Source organism: Embiotoca jacksoni, unplaced genomic scaffold (genome assembly GCF_022577435.1).
Source record: "Embiotoca jacksoni isolate LCO1_2020_lvr unplaced genomic scaffold, fEmbJac1.0.p SCAF_28, whole genome shotgun sequence".
NCBI lineage: Eukaryota > Metazoa > Chordata > Actinopteri > Embiotocidae > Embiotoca > Embiotoca jacksoni.
In genome coordinates, this window is record NW_027185379.1 from 2,489,447 (window position 1) to 2,504,462 (window position 15,016).

A 15,016-nucleotide genomic window follows, 5' to 3' on the forward strand; every position below is an offset into this window, starting at 1 on the left:
TAAATAAAAATAAAAATAAAAACTCTTATGTGGAAACCCTGTTCCATTACAAGCATCCTCTTGAGAATTTGTTCAGTCATGTTACACAGAGAAAATTGACATTTCTGTACTGCAAAATGAGATAACCGCGCATATTAAATGGTTTAAACAAGCCTCAGAATGCATCTGCATCCTTCTGTTTGGATTACTTGCACAGTACAAATGTTGACATGATTTGCAGTCAATGAAAAACATCGCCAATGACCCCAATATCATTTCCTTGAATGGATTACTTTGCAAACAAACTTTGCGATCCTCTATCCTGCTATCGAGGGCCATTTTTTTTATCAGAAATATCAGGGCCCTTGTTGTTTCTAAACATGTCCTAACATTTATGTCAGTTGGTATGGATGCCTGTAAGTTTTTCCCATCCATTATATACCTACTTTGTACTGAACAGGGTAACAGGGGGCTGGAGCTTATTTCAGCTGACTTCCGGGGAAGTAACTTTGTGTGAAGGCTGGGGACAGACACCCTGGAAAGGACGCCAGTCCATCACAGAGCCAGACAGACCCACAACCATTCACACTCACATTCACACCTATAGCCAATATAGAATAACCAATTAACCTCGCTTTGGACTGTGGGAGGAAGCCGGAGCACTCGGAGACGACCACACAGATGCAGGGAGCACATTCATGCTCCACAAAGACTCAAAAAGACTCAAACCCAGATCATTTTTGCTGTGAGGTGTCAGTGCTAACCAAGAGTCAAAGTTGTGTAACTTGAAAGTTATTTGTAGAAACATTACATTATAGCCTACATTATCACGGAGGTAATGATGTCTCTTGGCAAACAATACAATGCAGAAGTAAATGCTTGTAAGCTCTGGTGGTCTCACTTTTGTAGCCATATGACTTTTGGCCATAACTTTTCAAAGTGTTTGCTCATTTTCACAAGCAACAGCGGACATATCACCATTCTCACCCCCACAAGCACCATTATCAGTATCATCAGCATAGTCATAATCATTGGTGATAATTACCACCAAAGTGAAGTTCCATCACGAACTAATGACCCAGAACTCACCGCTATGCGTGTAGAAATCTTCTGCTCGCCGTCCGAGACCTTTTGCTCTCCGTTAGCCCTGTTGTACTCTGGAGGTTGATGGTTCGATCCCCGGCTGCCCTTTGTCTTGCGGTTCCCAGGCCCTTGGTGGACGATGTTGAGCAGGTGAAGCGTACTCTCGTGCTCCCGGTCAGAGCCCTCGACCTGACCCCTCTGGTAGCGGTTCTCGCAGGTGGAGTGGTGCCTCCTGCACAGCTCTATGCGGGCGCGCAAACGCTCCACTATGGCGTTGTGCAGCTGAGGCACCGCGGAGCCTCTGGAGGAGGCCACCACCGGCCCGCTGCCGACACCGGGCATAGCTCCTAAACCAACACCCAACATGGGTACGAATGTCCCTGCAGCAGACTGAGCGGGGGTCGCCTCTCCCATGCCCGCAGGTCCACGACAAGTTAGAGACTGAGGTCCACTAAGTTTATCCTGGACCACAGTAGGCCGTACGTATGGACTCGGCTATGATCCCATGTGTGAAAGAAAATACTCGACTACAGCTCTATGATAGTTGAGAGAAAGAGGCTGTGTGTGTCCTATGATACGACTTAATACACTGCACGATTATCTCGTCAGAGTGATCGGAGGAAATACAAGGAAATAGGTAGAACATTAAAGTAAGATAAACTCATATGTTCCACAGCGGCATTAAAAAGTCCCAAAGTTACAGAATTGTATTAGTCCTCGGGAGTGTTTGTATGGTGGATTATAATTAAAAGTAAACCGATTTGGAAACATGAAAGGCTCGTGGACTCACAGCTGTAATAAATCCGCTCTTGCTTAACGACTCGACCTCGGCTCACACGTAAAACAGGCTATATTCAATATGAATCCCTTGGATGATTCAAAACCACAGCACGCACAACTTCAGTTTTACCGATGGGATCACCCGTGCTACATTTTCAGCTTACTTTATCTCGAATGTGCCACACTTATTAAACAGTCAAAGAGCAAGACCAGGAACAATACATTGAAAGTGAGCGATTAGTCGCCAACATAGGAGAATCTACAAAACCACAGAAAATCCGCTAAACTTCAAGACGCACGGCATTTATGTTTGGAAAAATAGTCCTTTCTTTGTGTGTCGTTCCCCTTTCAATCCGGGCAGGAAGGATCTGATTGCAAATAACGAGTCAAGAAAGCAGGCGGCCGAAACGCGGGGAGCAGAAACCGATTGAGATCCGTCTCAAATAGTCCATTGACAATCGTTTGTCCGTGTGGTAGGCTGCGTCGAGGCAACAGCGGAGCGACACAGACCCCTCATTGTACGAACATTCCTCTTTTGACATGATGCACTCGAATGGATGCAGCGGGGTCAATGCACACTCTAGTGGTGTGAAGGGTGAACTGTCCTGCAATTGCAAGGACAGGAAAGGATCTCGCTTTTTATGTTTTTGTTAAATATCATTTGCAGACTAAAGCCGATGCAGCACTGACGGCCTGCGGTCAGCAGATACAAACACTTAAACAGTGGATTTGTTTCTTGGGAGTTTCTTGCGCAAAGACCGCGCAGGTTCACAGAGGAAACCACAACTACCAACAGTATCACCAAGTCTGAAGGCGGTTTGGTTGCACTAAAAAGTCCTCCAAAACTTTGTCCACGGGTGTCAATATAACAATCATTCTTAAAATACCGAAAGTTGTGCAGGTGAACTGAAAAGCGCCGATGTTTGGTTGTGATTCAGTATTAACGTGTAGAGTCCACATTTATATCCATGACATTTACACCCCAAAAATGAAGTGCAACAGTGCAAAAACAGCTTCTGCAAATAATTAGAAGCATATATGTTTAAAGGTAGGATTACCTACAAGTTACACATATTAAAACACAGCAACACTACAAGGCACAATATAAAGCATAGGTTACTTACATTATTTGCCGCATGTAACCTCACACCCAGCCGGAAAATTACACTTTAATCTAAAACATTTCATCGAGCTCAGTGAACAAGAGCCAATTTACTTGTTAACCCCCTCAGATGACATTCATACGTGTTGGGATTGGCTGCCTGTGCCATCTTTACACCTCTATCTGAAATTATATCTGTCCAACAGCACTTTACAGTTCACAATATGCCTACAAGTAACACGTTGTGAAAGTGAGGAAAGTTTAGGCTACTTAGTACTTTTCAAAAGAAAGTGATTTCAGCTGGTTTTGCCTCATTTTTAAAAAAAAAAAATTTTGTAACCCCGTCTCAAAGTAATTCACTGAACCGGACATAATTAATACATCACCTACTAATTGAAGTTGAGGATGTTAGTGGCTGCAGACCGCCACTAGATGAAGACTCGTTGTGGAAACCGGTGTATGTCAGCGGTGACGCCTCCTTTTCATTTCACTCTTTGTTGTAGCGGGGCTTGTTTTGTTTTGTTGTCTTCTCCGGCCTCTTCATTCAGGTTCTAAACAAACTACGTTACCCAGGGGGCACTGCGAGACCCTCGACTGTTCCTGTTCTCGCCTGCGGGCGGCTATTCTGACGTCATATTAACCCCACAATTATGTTTGCCTGGCTGCAAAGGTCACACAAATACAACACGAACCGAGTCAAGCGACGGCACAACAGGGCTTTTGAAAGTCCAATCCTACCCAACAGCTTGAACCACGTGCAGCCCGGCACAAGCAAGCTGACGTTAGGGTTAGTTTAACCCCAGAACATACTGGAAGTATGTGCACATGTTGTGAATACCAGTGTTGGTTACCCTCCCAAAAGTGTTTAGTGCTTTAAGAATTTATGATACTATCCAATATTATTATCGTATAATGCAACCTGACAGTACTGTTTCTGTGGGTAAATTGGTTGCAGCAACTTTCTATATTCGGTTTAATTAAAAGAAACTCCTTTCAAGTTAAAAGCTATCCAGCTTTTATTCATGGTCCAGGCAGCCACATACGAGGTTTTGACCTTGTTTTGTTACTAGTATAATTGAAATGGATGCCCTGGTGTCGTTTATACACTGGAGAAATGTAAAATGTAATAGTCCACTTGCTCGCAATACCAACAATAAACACACACACACCAGCAAGTGAGTAAGGGAAGTACTGGCACTGTTTGCAGTCACATCGAAACTCAGAGACCGGATATATCTGTAAAGCAGAAGGAAACGGAGGGAGGAAAACCACAGTGAAGGGAGAACATGCAAAATCCACATAGAAAGAGTCCAAAAAAGACTGTCCTGTGGAACACTGACTTGCATTTCTGCCCTATTTAAAAGTATTTCTAATACAATGAAGTTGTTGAAGGTTTAGCATCCTGCCCTAGGTTGCTTTGAAAGGATTAGAAAGTCTAGATATTGTGGTTACCAATCTGTTGACACTATAGCTTTTACCAATCTTGCAACTTCACATTTCTGAAGAACCCATGCACATGAATTTTGGAAGGATGACCTTATTGATCATGAGAGGTCCCACCCAAAGAGTTTCCATAATTACCATTATTGTAAATAAATATTTTTTTGTTTCTCTGCTGCCCATAGTGGGAGCGGCGCAATACATGAAGGGCCAATGGGATACTAAATGTTTCATGGACAGACTCATGAACTGTTATCCTTTAGAAACTAGGTTCATTCAACAAGAGATAAAATGAAAGAAATGTTATTTTACCACATTTTATTCTCCTTTTTTCTTTTTAGCTGCATCTCTGAACAGCCTTGTCAACTAATCGGTCATTAGGGTCTTGAGTGACCAAAAAAATGTTGTGATGATTAGTCATTTTTATTATGGGAAATGACAACATAGCCATTGGTTGGTCGTTGATGTAAAATGATATTCATATTTTGAATCACAACAGCTTTCATTAAAGAAGTAGGCTTTAAGAGATCATTCAGAAACACCTTTTTTTTTTGTTTTATTTATATGTCAGGGTAAGAAAATATTAAATGTTCAATTTCCAATTTAGGTGTGGGTGCAGTTTTGGGCACATTTGTAGTAAGAATAAAGTTATGGGTGAACTGATACATGTACATTTTGGTAAAAAAAAGAAAAAAAAGAAATAATTTTCAATGCATTGATACTGGCTATTATATCTTGCAGTCTGTAACCACTGGCATGTATCTCTGTGTTCAAAACCTTTTATGAGTTTGTCATCTGTATTATCAATACCAACAGATGTAGCTGCTGTCCTGCACAACAGGGGGCAGAAGACATTAAACTTCTGTAGATTCTGTGCTGGGAACAGAGTCTACTGTGCAATATCACAATGCAAAAATATTCCAAAACAAGTACAAGTTTTGCATTAAAAATCTTGCTTTTGCCGTATTGGCAGTAAAATGTGCTAAAAGTATGAAAAGTAAAAGTACTCATTATGTAAAATGGCCCCATCCATATTGTTACATTTATTATGCAAGTGTTTACTAGAATATTATAATTTATTAATGCCACATAGGTGTAAGCAGCAGTTAAGTCAAGACTAAGCTAAATTTAAAATCTGAAATGTAGTGCACTTTAACATTGAAATGGAAATACTCAAGTAAAGTATGAGTACCTCAAAACTCTGTTTAAGTACAGTACTTGAGTAAATGCACTTTCCACCTTACATCACCTATTAATACATGTGTGGGTGAGAGTTGACAAAAGATATCATAGATTTATATTTAAACATGGAACCTTAACACCAAATGTTCACTTATTGATTTATTCTATGTCCACAGTTTAAGTCTACCATAATACAGGAATAACAAAGTCTTGTATTCTTGTGTATCCCAAATTAACTGTACCACATAACCATCACACTGGCATCGTTTCTCATATTGCTTCAAAGGATCAGGACATCAATGTTAGTAGAGTGAAGGTTTCCTTGTTTGTTTGTTTGTTTTTGTTTTTTTTCCTTTTACAATTATCAACTGCAAAACACACAATAAATTAATAAATTAACACACAAGCAATCTGCAAACGCTTTACAGTAGTAGCAATAACAGTGGTTAAAAAAAATGATCTCTACAAGTACAGTACGTCAACCTAGTGACAGTTTGACAGTAGATCTGAGCAGTGTTTTCCATCTCGCCCAGTCAGGCTGTCATTTAACATACTACAACTCACAATCTACCACAACACATACACAGCTCCTCTGCTTACAGCGGGTCTCTCAAGACAATAAATTACACATCCATTTTGCTGACAGGGAGACAGGCTTTTCTTCAGTCTTTTCTTTCCTCTCCTGCTCTTTGTGAATCACAGCTCACCAGAGAATTGTTTTGCCAGTGCAACCTAAACTGCCTGCCATCCCATTTTTATGAATAGATCATAAAAATTCTATTTGGGAATTTAAAAAAGAAATAAAATACACACCGTAATAAACTTACCTTAATTTAACCTGATCCTGTCCTAATGCATTAGACTTGCTTACATGTATCAGTAAAAAATAATGATTAAAAAGAATACAAAAAGCTGTAAAAATGGTAGAAAAACATTGAGAAGTAAATCTTAATGAAATAATCAATAATACCATCGAGCACTGCATGGCCACACTATTCTTCTTAAGATCAAATCGGGATTCACCCTTCAGTGGTTCCAGCCCACAATGAAATACTGGACTTAAGTTGAACTAGAAACTGATAATTCACTTGTCCTGAATACAATACGGCCCTCCTTTTGAATAATGTGAATAATACAGTTTAAACTGAAATGAAAATATAAGGCAAATTAAACAAATAGAAGAGTTTAGAAAATTTAGTAAACATTTTTTCCTCAACTATTTTTTAGTGACTATGATCACTGGCAAATCTTCATTGTGGCAGGTTGCCTTTGCATGAAAAGGACAAAGTTACATTACTGTAGTGCACTTTTTGTCTCAGACGAGTGCATCAGACAGTTCTAGCAGTCAACAAAATGCACTGCAAATATGTCATTCTATTAATAATTTACATACAGGAAACAATTACTCTTCAGAGACATAGCTGTAGTGTGTGGCATATCAAGGCCTGAAGACACAAATCAGTGAATGGTTGAATTGCGGAAAACATAAATCTGCTGTTGTCGGTGTATTTAGCTTGTATTTATGGTCTCCAGAGAAAGAAAAAGAGTACTTGGAAAGTACACCGCCTGCTTTAATCTTACTTCCTCCAACTCAACTCAATTTAAATTGTTTTGGTTTGAAAGAAATGTATTAGAATAATATCTAAAGGGAATTGACCTCAGAAGTCAAATCTATAAAGATACAAGATGTTTCCGTATCTCGTCTGTCTTATTTTCTTCATTCTGTACATTTGAACGCCAGCGACTTTGTACCTGCACTGAAATAATCAGCCTGCCATTCAGCCTTTAAATATGGGTTGGGCTCATCCTTAATTGAAACCGAGGCAACAGTCATGTACAGTTATCATTAGGGCTTCTGACACAGGCGTTTGCATATTTGTATGGCTATATCGGCTGTATTTTTTTCCCCCCCTCTCCTCTTACCAGACATGCACTGCTAAGCTGAAATGATTGCCCGCAGTGAAAATAATCTCTTCACTGCTTCTGCCAGACTCAGCACAAATGACAGATTGAAGGGAAAAGAGACAGTCTGCCTGCATGCCAAAATTGGAGTGCATCTTGGCATTCCTGAGACCAGTAAGCGTACTCTTACACTATATTAATATGGTTATCGATCCATTAGCCTCTGCTGTTACTTTAAATGGCGGCTCTTGAGTAAATTACCAACTAGATGCAAACACAATGAATTGTTGCAGAGGTGTGGATGGACAGCCTCGATCAAACAATGTGTCTATGAAGAATGGATTGATCGTGAGAATGATATTTTCATACACATCATCTTAATTTCCATACACTGTTCTAACAGTCGGCATGAAGAGCTTTGGCAGGGCATTTTACCTGCATGGCTGATATCCTGCATGCTAGCAGTGCACTGCAGTAATAATCATCACAGAGAACAGGCATAGGATAGGTTATGGCTTTTTGCCCAATATTTCAGTCTTAAACAAGCCCAAACAGTATTCATAGCAATGATAAAAATAAAACAAAAACATGAACCTGGAGATGCTTGACTTAAGATTGGAACGTAGTTTTTTTTTTTTACATTTTTGTATTGGTCAGTGTCAGGACTTGATCCCCTTGGCAGGTTCAGTGGACTGTCGCACATCAGTCCACTCCTGCATTGTGCTTTGCAGTGCCTGCGTCTTCTCCTTGTCAACTTGCACGTAGTCCACCTTCTCATCGGATGTCACAGAGGATGTCGAAGGCTGTGGAATGATAAATAGGGCAGGAGTGAGATTCTGGCCAGAGGATGAACTGCAATGTGATAGAAATAAGGCAAATGCTTACTTTTCTGTGTGGGCTAGGTGACCCAGGCTGGAAGTCCAGTGCTAGGTAGTCTACATTGCCACACTTTCTAGGGGCTGGGCTGCTGGTGCCGCTCACGGCTGGGGAGGTAGACGCTGGGTTCTGCTAATGGGACAAGAGGGAGGATTCACTCACACTTGGTGCAGTGAGTAAGCGTAGCATGCAAACAAGTGGATCATTAAAACAAAGAACACAATGTACTCTCCTGATCTCCCCTGCAGCTATTGGGACTCACCATAGCTACATAATTCTCTTCACTGTCTGCAGAGTCGGTGCTGGTGATGCTTTGTGTAGAGATAGGTCGACAATGCTGGGAGGACATGGAGTTCATAGGAGGCCTGAAGCATAGCAGACAGGACTGTGAGTGATCTCAGGATGAAATGAAATATAGCAACAATCTGTACCATCAAACTGTGTGCGTGTGTGTGGGAGTGACCATGGACAATCTATCTTGAATGACTGATATAAGACTCACATGGGCCGTGTCCAGGACATGGTGACTGGGCTCTTAAATGGCAGCTCATCAATGATCCCATTGTTCTTCAAATCAAGAGGTGTTGGCTTCGCTGTGGAAAACAAGAGCAGACACTGTCAACAGAAATCCTAGTCTTTGTAAAAAAACAAAACAATTAACAATACGTTGCTACTCTCATTAACAATACAGAGCAGATTTGAAGCAACAGAAAAGGCGATTAAAAAAATAAAACTCATTGTTTTCGATCAGCGAGAACTCTACTGCCAAAAACTCACATTTCCTGTTCGGTTTGAGGTTACGGTTGATGGGTGGTGGTGTAACATCACTGAGACGACTGGGCCTGTGACACAAGGAGGCACTGCTCCCCTTACGGGCAGGTAATGTTGCAGAGAATCCTGGGAAATCAAAGTGATGTGGTCCTGGGCTCATAGGAATGTAGATATTCTTAGGACTGTCAGCTTGGGCAGCGCTGAGTGGCGAGGATCCAGGATTCATGGGCACATAGTTGTCATCTGAATTGCCGCTGTCAGAGCGAGTCAGAGGGGCTTGGGTTCTCTGGCATCGAAAGAGACAGAGGGCATCAAAAGAGGCCGAGGGCACATGACTCAGTCTCTCTGGACTCAATATTTCAGGAAAAATGTAACACTCAGTTGGAGTAAATATAGCAGAAATATATTTTCTATCTATGCAGACTATGATTTTGTACTGACAGTAAGAGAGAGAGTGACTTACCAGGTAGGAGCTGAACCCATCATTGACAGACTCCACAGACTGGCCTGAGTTGTTAAAATGGACGAGACGATGATGGCTGTTAGTTTCAAAGGAGGAGCCTGTACAAAAAGACACTAAGAGAAATCAATATTTACCACTGCCATACATTTTAAAAGAAAAAAAAATGCTCCTCCAGTGCAATATTGCAATGCCAAACATACACGAGTCAAAGACTGCACAATAATCACTGCAAGAGAGGCCAATTTAGACAAAAATGGCTGACATTTCATGTAGTAAACAAGTTTTTATAATGAAAAAAACAGAACACAAGTGACACTTCATTAAATGCTTCACTGGGTTATAATTAGTCTTTACAGCACAGGTGTGTGAACAGCCTGTTGCCTCACTAACAGGGGTCATACGCCAATTCTTGTCTGTGGCTATATGAAACCTGAGCTTGGCTTTAGCAAAGCAACAAAAACAGCAAACTAAGAAGCCATGCATTGTGTCTGCGGGAGCTTTTTTTTTTTTTTTTTTTTTTTTTTTTAATTGCTTATCAGCCTGGAACAAGGCATTCTGGAGCAGGCTGTATGGCTAGAATTTCATTAGCGTCTCAACAGAGCAGTGTCTGCTAGACTAGGCCTTTTGTTTCTGCTCAGCTGCTTGCATTAAATCAGTAAAGTGAGAGACAGAGGAAGAGAGAAAGAGGGAGAGGAAAATGCAATACTGCAAGAGGGTGAGCGGTCCTAGTCAGGCTTGCAGTCAAAACAGGACACAGGTAAAAAAAAAAAATCAATCATAAAAAAATGCATGATTAAAAAAGACCTGTGTGACTTAACTTGTGTTTTAAGTAAGAAGCAGCATATAGAAGGAATGCAGTTTAAGTGCTAATGACTGTCTGTGTACCTCTGTGCAGCCTGATGTTCTCAACAGCGGGGAGAGTATTTCTGCGAGGGATGACTGACACCGCAGACATCATCTCTCCATTCTGGCTCCCTGCTGATTGGGGACTCCCCCACTGCCCCTCAGACCCCTGGCTAGGTTTAGGGGGCCTGGGAGGAGGTGCACAGGAGGATTCAGAGCTGGAGGGCGTCAAGGCATTGTGATTCTTATCAAATGTCCGGGGGATCTGATAGAAGGAGCCAGGCGGTGTGGGAAGGTCATAATTGTCAGGTGAACGCTCGTTGCCATGTATGGAGGCGAGGGCGTTGCAAGGCGTTTTGAAGGTGTACACCTCCTCATTCTCAAGCTCAGCATCACCGAGACTGCTGTGAGCCGGTGCCTCAGAGCTGTAACCTCGCGGAAGTACGTAGCAGGCCTCCTGGGTGGAGTCATCGTGCAGTGGTGACTGGTGTTTTCCTGGCTTCGGAAGGCTGTAGAAGCCATGCAGCTGAGCACCCATGCCATTTAGACAGTGTGAAACGCCATAGGAGAGTTTCTGCACGGAAGAGTCGCTCCCCATTAACACATTGCTTCGTGTGGCCTGGGAGAAACTGGCACTCCTGCAACGTGGGCAAAGACACACACAAACACACAAGTCTTTAATATGGCCACTTTCCACACGGCCCAAATGCTACCTCCCTCAACACTAGCTTATCTCAAACAATGGCAAAGAACGATCATCTCTTCTACTGTAGCATTTAATACAATTTCAGTGCAGCTACCCATATAACCACTAGATGGTACCATGTCACTTTGGAGGAAACTTTACGACAGGACAACATACTGAATACACTTGAAGATCCAGTGACTGAACGCTTTTAACATACTCATTCATTTGTATTTCTTACATTCCCTCAAAAAGCTGAATTGTTTACATGTTTTCAGAATGTTGATAAGGATCCACGTTAAGAGGGGGAAGTCTATGACTTTCCCAGAGTTTCTCTGACTCAGTTATGCACCCTAGGGATATGCCTCATTTATTCTGGCTCCTTTGTAGGGCTTGACCTTGAGGGCCAACTGGAGCAACTCTTTAGCTTAGATATTCCTTAGTTGAGAAGTGGCCTGATTTAGTTCAACAATGCATATATAAGATCTCCTCAATGAGTCGTTTATTCATACTACTGCTTAAGCGATTGTATGCAAATGATTTAGCTAAACTATGTCATAAATATAACACGTATAAATACAAAAAAAATGCACAAAAGCAATGCAGTTAATATTGACATATTTTTTTCTTCTCTCTAGGTCCATTTCTGTTTCATGTCAAATAGTATCCTGTGTGCCATCAATACTTCTTCTGTCTCCTCTGGATTTCAATCATCAGTCAATAATTTTGTTCATAGCTCTGTCTTCCATCATTATTGCTGCATGGGGGCTTTTACATCATACCGCAATTCATCAGACCCGTGGATTTCCATTCTGACATGAATCATACCCTGCCACCAGATGCCTGTTTTAATTAGCAGACTCACAAAACAGAAGCCAGTGACAGAAATATCTGCATAAAGCTGATGAGATGGATTGTGAGCTTTGATTTCCTGGGTTTCACAAAGGTCCGATACAGCAGATTTATGTGCAAATCGTGTGGCTGAGAGGGCAGTTCTACCCTGGGTTAGTCTAAACCTATGGGAGTGATGAATGGCCGCCTCAACCTCATTGATCATCTACTGTGCCGGCTACCTGCTGAATGGCATCATTATTAAAGCTGCCTTTTGAGTCTAAGAAACAGGCACGATGGCAGCAGAAGGTGAGGTGAATGTTAATAGAGAACTCGGGGGTGCATTTAATATAAGCGCTTGGTTCTTTTGTTCTCCTGCTCAGCATATAGCTGAAACAGGCATTTGTGTCCTCATACATACGATTATACAATGTATGAGCACCTATGAGTCTTGTGCATATTTCGTTTTTTTTTGTTTTTTTTTATCCTTAATCGACTTTATTGTTTAAAGACTACCTAAAGGCAATATCGGATGTATAGCATTTCTGCACTGATGCGATGAAATACCTTAATTTTGTGGTATGTAGTACACTGGAATAACCAAAAACATGAATGTAGATTTAATTAATTATTCTTTGTAATAACTATCAGTCCTGCAAAATAAGTGTAATCCATATTGCTTATCGTCACTTATCCCTATTATCGTTTTTCATTTTTAAATCAAGTTCAATATTTAATTCAGAAAAAAAACCTTGTTTGTTTATAGGTTTCTTTCGGCTTCTGGATTTAGACTTTTCTGCCATTCCCATAGAAACATTTCTACAAAATGATCCAGTAGTTTTTTTAGACTGTTATCTTACCACAATGCATTTTCCCATGCACTTGCACATACACATACACACAACCACACACCCACACACAGTAGTTGGATCATTTTCCCCTTATAACAGTAGTTGTAGCCCTTAGGGGCTCCTAAGCTGAGGAAGCCCTATAAACCTGTATGTTGACCTGTATTAACAGAAAACAGGAAACTGACACAGGACGCCTGAGGGTCATGACCTTTACCGTGCACTTTCTGTCTTCCTGCTCATGCACTGGTGGAGGAGGAGGTAGTCCTGTGGTGCACTGTTGGACAGGGAGCCGTGGTGTGAGTGGCGCACAGGCACGTCAAAGGTGAAGAGCACTGGCTGGCTGGAGTGGATGGGGGCAGAAGGCTTGCGCTCACCGGTCAGAGGAGCCACTGAGCCAGTGACATCTGCTCCAACAGAACGAGGCATATTGTGTAACCTGCCATCTGCAGACAGAAGAAATTGGAGTCATTGATTATTGACAGCACTAAAGTTTTTTCTTTTTTTCACTCACCATAGTTTTCTGCAAACGACATGCTGTACTTGTTATGCACCAGAAATTGACCGTCAGCCAAGTAAACATCGCTTAATTTTTTTTCTTATTCTCACAATCTTTGCATTAACAGGCCCATGTGTAATTCATCATGACCTTTCCTTGCATGGTCTTCTTGTAGTCAGTAGCTTTCAATCTGCTCTCCAATCAATAAAGAAGAGGGATCTGCCTCTAGGGGGGAGAGAAAACAGTATCCTTCTGCTTTTTGGGCCACCGAGTGCAAGTGGTTGAACATAACATGTACCAAGTTATCCTTTTTGACCAGGGTCAATGTGCTTTGTTTGATTTTATTGAGCCGACCATTGTTTTGCACAGTGGGACTGTGTGAAAAACATGGTCTTACAGACTTATTGTTTCTGTGTGACATCCCTGATATTTCCATTGAAAGACTACAAAGAAAAGACAAATCTGAGATGGGGATGCTGGAAATAGACTGGGCAGGAGGCCAAAATGAGGAGGTGCACACTGAGCTGTGGGAGTAGAGAGTGGGCGGCCCAATGATCCATCGACCCATGGAGCTGTGTGCAACACTGATGGGAGAGGGAACAAAAAACAACAAAAAAAGCTGCTGCCGAAACTAATCTCTCGCTTTCACAAGTGCAAGGTTTTTGCACATGCATTATGCTTAAGTGCAAGTAATTACAGACAAAACAAATTTAAGTTTTAATTATGATTAACCTATCGTTTGTTTTTTAACTTAATCTTTTAATCTATCAAATGTGAAAATAGCAGAAATACGCGCTGCAATTTCCAAAAGCCTGCCTGACAACAGTCCACAACCGAACCATATTCACAAGGATGTAAAACAGAAGAAAACAGCACAACTTCTCATTTCAGAGGCTGGAACCTCTAAAGAGGTTTTTCTGTTGGATAAATGACTTGTACACTCGTAGTTATCACATTTTCTGTGAATCCACATCCCACGTTTAACTTCTTCATGCAACACCCTACCCTCCTCCACTCTGCTCCTCCTTTATCAGACATTTGTAAAGAATGCTATGGGTCAAACTGCCCTTTAAGAAGAAGGCAGAGCTCTATGAGTCATGGTTTGAGCTGCAAAACGCATACGAATGTGGTGTGTGAACATGTGCGTATGCATGTGGGACAGTTGGAGGGCGGGGGTATTCTAGAGTCCAGTTTGCTGAATGAGGTCACATCCATGCCTGAGGGGGAGAAATGGCTCCGCTATGGGGTCTCCAGGCCAGTGGACAAGTGAGATACCCAGGCCCACACAACGCAGTCTGGGACTCCCCCCAAATCATCCTCAATTACAACATTGTTCTGAGCAATTCCACTCTCCCTGGGCTGGTTAGGCATCATCTCCTGTCTCCACAAAAAGCTTTGTAAAAGCTTTCATCCAGTGTGGTGAGTACAAGGCCCACTAATATGCGTAGATATATTGATTTATTGACGAAAGACAGTTTTCTCCACCCTAAGTGGAGAGCTGCATTGAAAAACACAAGCAGGTTTAATGACTTTAGTGAGGAGGCAAAAAAAATGCATAAAATCTTTCATTTTGATTGTATATGCGAGCACGACATAATGTCTTTCTGTGTGCTGCAAACGGTTTTTGATTAACTGCAGACATGACTGTCAGGATCAGAACAGGATGAAAGATGGCTGGTCCAGTCTGCTGATGGAATAGTCTACATGGCTCATCACTGACACTAATGGCCTT

At 41.6% G+C, this 15,016-nt stretch overlaps 2 protein-coding genes across 3 annotated transcripts in view; both read right to left on the minus strand.

Moving 5' to 3' along the window:
- maml2 (mastermind like transcriptional coactivator 2) overlaps window positions 1–2,336 on the minus strand; it is a 34,251-nt gene extending 31,915 nt beyond the window's left edge. Inside the window, exon 1 of the mRNA XM_069161417.1 lies at window positions 1,069–2,336. Within this exon, the coding sequence (XP_069017518.1) occupies window positions 1,069–1,476 (408 nt within the window). The 5' untranslated portion in view covers window positions 1,477–2,336. The remainder of the gene's footprint in view (window positions 1–1,068) is intronic.
- Window positions 2,337–5,712: 3,376 nt separating this feature from the next.
- Window positions 5,713–15,016, minus strand: part of gab2 (GRB2-associated binding protein 2) — a 33,573-nt gene continuing 24,269 nt past the window's right edge. The window contains exons 3-10 of one of the 2 annotated variants that reach the window (XM_069161414.1): window positions 13,003–13,231; window positions 10,464–11,059; window positions 9,579–9,622; window positions 9,122–9,401; window positions 8,847–8,937; window positions 8,607–8,709; window positions 8,354–8,476; window positions 5,713–8,271 (exon numbers count right to left, since the gene is read on the minus strand). In XM_069161414.1, the coding sequence (XP_069017515.1) occupies window positions 8,128–8,271; window positions 8,354–8,476; window positions 8,607–8,709; window positions 8,847–8,937; window positions 9,122–9,401; window positions 9,579–9,622; window positions 10,464–11,059; window positions 13,003–13,231 (1,610 nt within the window). In that variant the 3' untranslated portion in view covers window positions 5,713–8,127. Of the gene's footprint in view, window positions 8,272–8,353; window positions 8,477–8,606; window positions 8,710–8,846; window positions 8,938–9,121; window positions 9,402–9,578; window positions 9,677–10,463; window positions 11,060–13,002; window positions 13,232–15,016 lie in introns of both variants that reach the window. The other variant, XM_069161413.1, reaches the window with a different exon arrangement.